Genomic DNA, 9184 nt, shown 5'->3' with positions numbered 1-9184 from the left:
ACTTATGTGTTATCATAAATTCATAGGCATAACTTACACAATTTCAATCTTACCAAAAGTTCCTCACATACCGAGCTCATTCATATGAATTTTTGTGCATGTCTGTACCAACTCGTAACACATTGTCACATTTCCTCATTATTGACTTACTTGTTGAATAACTCACAGGTTTACCCATTGAACACTGGGAATACTATCGGATACACGGAAGACTTGCACATAGTGCTTCAAACATAGCCACATGCTACTTCATATCACAATCACACATTTCTCGCTCTTGAGATAATCACGAGCCTGCTCACACAAGCTGGCGGTCAGGACGTAGCTACTCGGGCTGCTCACACAAGCTGACAGGTACCTGCAACACATGCTGGGCTACGTAGCCACCGGTAGAACGTACAAGACTAGCACCCGGATTTACATAATCACATATACACATAATTTCATGAGCTCATAATCACATAGTTCCTAGTGACATGTCACATTGTATCCTACATTATTCTTAAGATTCAAATGGGATTTTCTCGATAATGCATATTCATCGAACTCGTTCACAATGTCATGCTCATAGGCAATAAAGTCATTCATACACTCGTCATAATAATTAAACATAGAGATTCATACATAAATAAAACATTCAAACATGATATATCATTGCATTATTTACATATGAACTTACCTCGGTACAAAATATGGACAATTAATTCGATTTAGTCCAAAATCTTATTCTTTCCCCGGTCTAGGTCCGGACTCCGTTTTTCTTGATCTATAATAGCAAATTCAGTTCATTTAATCATCACATTATTCAAATCAGTCCAAAAACTATATTTAGGCAAAATTATGATTTTTCCCTAAACTTTCACATATTTACAAATTAGTCCCTAGGCTCATAAAATGAAATGTGTTCATTTTCTTTGTTACCCAAGCCTAGCCAAATGTATTCCATGCTCATGTCAGCTCACATTTTCCTTTATTTCATATTTTACTACTCATTTTTACACCTTTTTACAAACAAGTCCTTTCCATGCATTTCCATAAAAAATCACTTAGTAAAAGATGTTAAACACACATCAAACTTTCATATTCTTTTATTAAACATCAAAATAAAAACATTTCACACATGGATCAAATTTCATATATAAACCCTAGCTCAAAATATGGCTAGAAATGGATAAATCATGCTTCAAGGACTTAAAAAATGCAAGAAAATAAAAAACGGGGCTAAGGAGCACTTACAATCAAGCTTGAAAAGTTGAAAACCCTATCTATGGAACCCTTGAAAATTTCGTCACACAAGGAGGAAGATGGACACAATTTTTACTTGATTTTTACCTTTTTATTTTTTTATTTACCAAAAGACAAAAACGCCCTTTAAGCCTTTTCTTTCAAAATTTTCCTATTCATGACCATTTTTGTCCAAAATTTTAGAACTTGGTCAAATTTCTATTTAAGGATCTCTAATTAATGATCCAATGCAATTTCATGCTTGAATCTTCTAGTACACAAGTTTTACAACTTATTCAATTTAGTCCCTAAAGTCAAATTGGATATTTTAGGCATAAAATTTCTTCATGAAAATTTCACACAAACATGAAATTGTATCATGAACCATCAAATAATCATAAAATTTTTATTTCTATTTCAGATTCGTGGTCGCGAAACCACTATTTCGACTAGGCCCTAATTTGGGATGTTACACCAAAACCACTGTTTCGATTAGACCTAAAAATGGGTTGTTACAATGACTTTCAACTTGCTTCCTCACTTTACATCTTTTAGGTTCTTCAAGGTATTTTTTTAGGATATGGTGGAGCAATTGATTCCATGTTTGCCCTAATCTAAAATTTCTCGATTGGAAGAGGAGACATCACACACGTAAGCAAATTTTTGATAGACCTCTCTCCTATAACCAATGAATACATCATCTGAAATTTCATCCCTCTTCCATAATATGGTAGAAATTGCATGGGGACATGGGACATTAGTTAAATCCCAAGCCTTACAACTACAATGCCATTTTTCATGGTCAATCACATACATCAGTCCAACATACGACTTCAGACCTTTCAGCCCCATTTTATCTTACATGATAGTAGGAACTATGCTTTTTATTTCGTTCTAATTTTGCAACAACTTTAGGACAGAATAAACCCACCCATTCCTTAGACTTTTTCATGTTTTTCTCTACCTACCCATTGTATAAACCCTCATAGCCTCTTGACAACTAATAAAGGCTATTGACCTTGTTAGAATTATTGCAGTATTAAAAGCTTTAGAGAAGTTGTTGTCCATAACATCTGAGTGACATCTAGTGTCAAAATATGCGCTTAACCAATTTCTTGGGGGTTTACTCAGCAAACTTACTTGAGCTTAATGAAATTTAGTATCTATTGTAACTTTACAGCAAGCCCAAAAAGCTAGCTTTAGTTCATCACCAACATGCACTTTCCACCAAATGGCATAGAAATGGGTTTCTTATAAAAATAATACAAAGAAATAATTACTAAAATTGTATGAGATACAAATTAATTGCAGAAATAGGCCGGAATTTATAGTGAACATGAGTGCCGCCACATTGTCAGGCGACACCATCCAAACTCTACCACTAATTATCAGTTAACCATGCTATGAGAAAAAAAGTAATTTATTAAGTGGTGTCGTCCGATAAATTAGCAGCACCGGTATAAATTTTTCAAAAATATCAATATTTCCTCCTAAATACACTAAAAGTGGGATACGGGATAAAAATAATTTTTTTATCTGTAACAACTCTTTTTTTTCTCATTTTCTTAAACAAGCTTTTTTTTCTTTTTCGTTTTGCTAAACAACTGGACTTTCCTTTTTTGGCTAAGGAAGGGAGTATATATAGGATATTGTGCCGCCTGACAGTATGGTAGCACCTATTAACGATAATTTTTTTTTAAAACTTTCAAATCTCACCTGACACATCGACAACACCATTTGATGTCAACTTTTTTTTTCTCTTTCAGTTTTTTTATTAGGCCTTCTTTTAAATAAAAAAAACCCATAGATGTTGCTTGGCAACACCACTATAAATTTTTTTTTCTGTTTTAGTTCTTTTTTTACTTTTTTTTAAAGAACAAAATGGATACCATCAAATGTAGCACCACTATAAAAAATATTTTTTTGTATTCATATAATTTATTTTTTGTATTCACAAAATATTAGTATTTTTTAGGTGTCGCATAATGACTTGGCGACACTAGTTAAATTTTTTTTCTTACCTCAGTAGGATTGATGGCTAAGGAAATTGTTTACAAATTTGAGAATGAAGTAACCGAAATCAAGTGTGACAACAAATCTGTAGTGACAATGGAAAAGAAAAATCAATTTTCCAAAAAAAACCAAACACATAAAAATCAAGTATCATTGTGTTTGAGAAAATAAAAGAAAAAAATGAAGTAAAGTTGATCTATTGACCAACTTGCAAATATTTTGGCTAAATCTTTACCCAAGGCAAATTTTGAAGGATTAAGGGAAAATGTTGGTGTTTCCGTTAAAATAAGACAGAAATGTTGAAAATAATGTTATTTTTAATGTTTAAAATATTATTTTATTTTAACTTCTTCTGACATGGACGGGTGCTTAGGATATAGTTGAAGATAAAAGTTTTTGCTATAAATATGTGTAAATTGTTGGGCTAAGACATTCAAGTAAGAAAAGAAAAATTGTTCTTATACTTTTTATTTTCTTCCTTCTAAGTTTTCCTCTCAAAAGTTTTTTCCTTGTTTCTTCTCTCCTTTCCAACGGTCAAAGTTTTTTGACATCGTGGGTGTATTTATATTGGAGAAAAGATATCCGTTGTATACTAAAATATCACCTGAAACCCTACAACAAATCTTAGTTTGAGCAATGAAAATGGAAGAAATCTTAATCTACTCTTTGCTTTCGGCTCTTATACTATGGGTGGCCACCAAGTTAATCACCTCAACTCACAAAAATCACCCACCAAGTCCTCTGGCTCTTCCGATTCTGGGTCATCTCCATCTCCTCAAAGAACCCCTCCATCGAACACTCTTCACCCTCTCCCAAAAACACGGCCCCATCTTCTCCCTCAAGCTTGGCTCTCGTTTCCTGGTCGTCGTTTCATCACCCTCTACCGTCCAAGAATGTTTCACCAAGAATGACATCGTCTTAGCCAACCGCCCTCGCTTCATCATGGGCAAGTACGTCGGCTATAACTACACCACACTTGGTCTGGCTCCCTACGGCGATCATTGGCGCAACCTACGTCGACTCTCCACCATCGAGATCTTCTCCTCCACTCGTTTGAACATGTTTTTAGACATTCGTAGGGATGAAGTCAGCCGCTTGTTACGCCGATTGTACCAGGTTTCCGCCGATGTGTTCGCCAAGGTAGAGCTGAAATCAGTGTTTTCGGAGCTGACGTTTAACATAATCATGAGAATGATGGCTGGGAAACGGTATTTAGGGGACGAAGCTACCCAGAATTCTGACGAAGGGAGGCCGTTCCGGGAGATGATTAGGGAGCTTTTCGAATTGGCAGTGTCTTCATATCCTGGAGATTTCCTGCCAATACTGCAGTTGGTTGATTACGATGGATACATCAAGAGGATAAAAGATCTGGGTAGTAAAACAGATGAATTAATGCAAGGAATGATCCATGAACATAGAAGCAACAAAGGCGATTTGAACATCAAAAACACCATGATAACCCATTTGCTATCTATGCAAGAATCTCAGCCGGAATATTATACTGATGAAATCATCAAAGGACTCATACAGGTCAGTTGGAATTTTCTAAGTTCTTTATTATTTGATTCCTACATGCATTTTCAGAAATCTCCAGAAAAAAGGATTGATAAGCATCGTATTTTTTATATTTTAAAATTATTGAGGATCAGGCAATTTGGACTTTGCTAATCGATGATAACATTCCCATTTTTTAATTCATTTCTTTTTTTGGCGTACTTTTTAATTCTTTTCTTCTTCCCAGTTTTGTCTTTTCTTTTATTTTTCCTATTTCTAACTATTGTTTTTATTTTTTGGATATAAAATTTATTATTATAGTATAGAGTTATAAACTTATCCTGTAAATTTATTATATATTTAGGTTCACAGTTACCATAGTAATTTTTTTTTTGGTGTTTGATATTTGCATCTATTATATATATATTGAATAATTTTATTATAATGTTTAGAATTATTGATGGTCCATTTTCAACTTAAAAATAAGATGATAATGCACTCGAACTCACATTGTCTTATATTGGTAACAATGTTCATGTTAATTCAATTAATATTTAATCGACTATTATATATTCAAATATAAGTAAAAATGAAAATTACTTAAAATTATTAAAATATATATATCCATGTTATATTAAGAGATATTAATATTTATTAATAATAGTTACAATAATTTTTAATTATGTTTGAATAAAATTATTAATATTTATTTACTAACATCAAATATTATTCTATATATAAATATCTTTTATTTAAGTTGAAACCATTTTTTTTAATCAAGAGGGATATTACTAAGCTTACATCACATAATTTATTATTGGTTTGAATTTATTTTTGCAGGTCATTTTAAATGCAGGAACTGATACAACAGCAATAACATTGGAATGGGCAATGTCTAATCTGCTGAACAATCCTCATGTGCTAGAAAAAGCTAGAGCTGAATTAGACAAACTTGTCGGTCAAGAAAAACTGGTGGAAGAAGCTGATGTCGCAAAATTACCTTACTTACAAAACATAATTTCAGAGACACTTCGACTATATCCAGCAGCTCCACTGTTAGTTCCACATTCGGCATCTGAAATTTGCAGTATTGGAGGCTATGAAATACCCAAAGACGCAATTGTGATGGTGAATGCTTGGGCTATTCAAAGAGACCCCAAGTTATGGGATGATGCATTAAGCTTTAAGCCAGAGAGGTTTGAGGAAGGCAAAGAGATGAGTGACCAGATTTATAAGTTGATGCCGTTTGGATTAGGAAGAAGAGCTTGCCCTGGAATGGTATTAGCTCAACATGTTTTGGGGTTGACATTAGGGGCATTGATTCAATGTTTTGAGTGGGAACGGGTGAGTGAAAAGAAAATCGACATGACTGAAGGCCAAGGGCTTACTATGCCTAAAGTTCAACCATTGGAAGCCATGTGCAAAGCAAGTCAGCTCGGGAAGAAGTTACTTAGTTTCTGAAGTTGTTTGAGATTAGTAAACATTTTCTTTTTCGTTTTAATAATTTTTCGTGAAAAATGTCTTTCATGGCTGTGGCTTTCTGCTCGAAACCTGGTTTTTCATTGCATTTCATGATTTTACCTTTACATTGCAACTTGAGGGCAAAGAAGAATGTAGAACATAGAGCATATATATATATATATATATATATATATATATAAACTATTATAAGCCTTATCCAATTTCTTTATTATTTTAGGATTAAAGATATTCATGGATCGAGTTATTTACTCAAACTTAAAAGTTTGTTTAAATTTGAAGAGGATTTGGACTAAAATATTAGACTCCAAAAATGGGTTTAAATAAGAAAATGATCCATTTAAAATATGGATGGGGATCAGGCTTGAACATTCGAAGCCTGAGTCTGAATCATTTTCTATTTTCATAATATATTTTAGGGTAAACTATAAAAATAGTAATCTAATTATTTGTATGTTTCTATTTTGGTCACTTTAGGTTTAAAATTTTTTATTTTAATCACTAATACTATCGAAATTTAATATTTTAGTTACTTATCCATTAAATCTCTAATTGTATCCCTTTTATTGGCATAACAACAAATTTAGTCCTCCAATAATTTTAAATTCTATCAATTTAATCCTAATTCTAAAAGTTTAACAAATTTAATCATCAACATTACACATCAATTTAGTTTTACTTAAAAGTTCAAAAATTAAAAATAAAAACTTTTATTTAAAAGTTCTTTTTCAAGAAAAGTACATAAAGATTTTGTAAAAATACATATAGATTATAAATGATTGACTACCCATTTCTTTTTAAATATGAAATTTGTTTATTAAAATAAAACTTTTACAAATAAAATATTAAAAAAAACACAAACAAGAGTTCAAAATTTTATCATACGTCTCCTTAATCCTAATCAAGGATAACCTTTCCATAAAATATGATATCCTTATAATTCACTCAAACATTTCTTTGACCGAATATTAAATCATTATTTAATAATCCCAGTAAAAATAGTTCCAATTAGAATTTATATGAAACCCAATTCATATTTTATTTTAATTAGATCCCCGGTGCTTACATATTTAATATGTACACATATCATGTTTAATATTTAATTTTGTCAAACTCAAAATTTATAGAAAAACGGTTATAAAGATAACAAAATCAGCATCAAAAGCAGCAGATTAGGGACACGGTTAATTGAGTAGCAGAATATTACAATATGAACTTCGGGGAGTGGTGGTACTATAGTGTCATGATCCTATGAGTCTCTATAACGATTTTTGTAGACTGTAAATAAGCCATTAATCTAAAAAAAATCAAAATATATGAAAGATGTATTTTTTTTTACATAATTTATTTCAATTATATTTCACATAAGTTTGGGGCAAGATAACTATTACATTTGAATGAAGAGACTAAACAAGAGTTGTTGAATTTGCTGAAAATTCAAAAGTTGTGGCTGGTGGACCATGAGAAGCTGGTGATGTTGTATAATGAGGTGGGGCAGCTGTTGAACTAAATACAAAGTAACAAAATTTTATCAATAGAAACATGAAAAAAGTTGCAAAATAATTGAATTTCACTACAAAATCTGACAACCTACGTGTGTTCCTACAACCCGTAGAATTGTGTCCTATTTGGAAGCATTTATGGAACCTCTTCTTGCTTCCTCTCTTTATCAACAGAAACATGAATCAAGTTGCAAAGTTATTGAACGTCACTGCAAAATCTAATAGCCTACATGTGTTCCTATAACCCCTAGAATTGTGTCCTATTTGGAAGAGGAGAGATCACACGCGTAAATAAAGTTTTGTGTCCTCCCTTTATCAATTTGTCCCGCGACGACTTTTAACTTGCTACCTCGTTTTACATCTTTTACATCACGTTTGGTTATGATGAATAAAATAGGATGGTAATAGAATAAAATTGTAATTAATAATTTAATTGTTTAGTTTAATGAAATAGAATAGAATTATAAAGTATTTTTATATTTAGTTGAATGGAATAAATATTGTAATAGCATAAAAAATAGACTTAAATTACCAAGATACCTTTATTAAAATTTTTTAAGTAGATGATTATTGTTATTAAATTTTAATAGAATTATTATTAAATATAATTTAATAAAATAATAAATAATTTAATTATATTTTAATATAATTATTATTAAATACAATTTTAAAAATAATATATAATTTAATAACATTCTTAATATAATTATTATTAAAATATAATTTAATAAAATCATAATATATAATATTTAAAAAATGATATATAACCTACTTTATTTTAATTTCTTACAACGGTTCTAGTTAAGACTCCGCTTTTAATTTTCTACAGTGTCGACAACAATTAATTTCCCACACTGGGAAATATTTCGTCCAAAAGAAAAGTCATATACGCAGAGTAAGATGAAGAGAGCAAAAGTACTATTTGTGCATATATGCAGTATTAAGTTTATCTTTAGGAATTCAACAGCAACAAAAAGTTCTTAAAGCAATTATAAGCTTAAAAATAAATCTTTATTAGTAAATTGGCCCCTAAACTATACTCCAATTACCAGATTGGTCTTTAAAGTCTATTTTGGTAAATGTTAACTAAACTATCAATTTTATCTCATTTTACCCAAAAAGTATATGACATTCTTATGTCATATTTTTTATTATTTGGTATTATTTTTTGGGGTAAAATAGGACAAATTAATAATTTATGTGCTACTTTTGACCACAAATAACTCTGAGTATTCAATCAAGGGATTAGGGTATAGTTTAGGGGCTAATTTACTAATAAAGCCTAAAAATAATCCTACCACCCTCCAACTTCAACCCACTTCTTCTCATTTAACTTTTAGCTTCCTATCACAAACCATTTTTGCAACTCTTGGAGCTTGGTTTAGAGTAAAAGAAACATACCAACAGAATCCCCTCCTGGAGTTTGTGCTGCTATATATGAAACCCCAACATCAAGAAACAAACCAATTCCA

The 9184-nt window shown here is 31.2% G+C and overlaps 1 protein-coding gene across 1 annotated transcript; it reads left to right on the top strand.

Annotated features, from left to right (window-relative positions):
- The first annotated feature begins 3650 nt into the window (after positions 1-3650).
- Positions 3651-6281, top strand: LOC108476912 (cytochrome P450 81Q32-like). Its single transcript, XM_017779284.2, has 2 exons — positions 3651-4767; positions 5572-6281. The coding sequence occupies exons 1-2, from the start codon at positions 3874-3876 to the stop codon at positions 6190-6192; spliced, it is 1515 nt and encodes a 504-aa protein (XP_017634773.1). The 5' UTR covers positions 3651-3873; the 3' UTR covers positions 6193-6281.
- Positions 6282-9184: the final 2903 nt, after the last annotated feature.

The sequence above is a fragment of the Gossypium arboreum genome, chromosome 12 (assembly GCF_025698485.1).
Source record: "Gossypium arboreum isolate Shixiya-1 chromosome 12, ASM2569848v2, whole genome shotgun sequence".
Taxonomy (NCBI): Eukaryota; Viridiplantae; Streptophyta; class Magnoliopsida; order Malvales; family Malvaceae; genus Gossypium; species Gossypium arboreum.
Note: the sequence above shows the minus strand (reverse complement) of the source record. Positions and strands in the feature narration are given on the sequence as shown.

Bases quoted from the DNA above. Each gene is read 5' to 3' on its own strand.
- LOC108476912 (XM_017779284.2), top strand. From the start codon at position 3,874: ATGAAAATGGAAGAAATCTTAATCTACTCTTTGCTTTCGGCTCTTATA. The intron at 4,768-5,571 runs GTCAGTTGGAAT...TTATTTTTGCAG, and splicing joins TCATCAAAGGACTCATACAG to GTCATTTTAAATGCAGGAAC.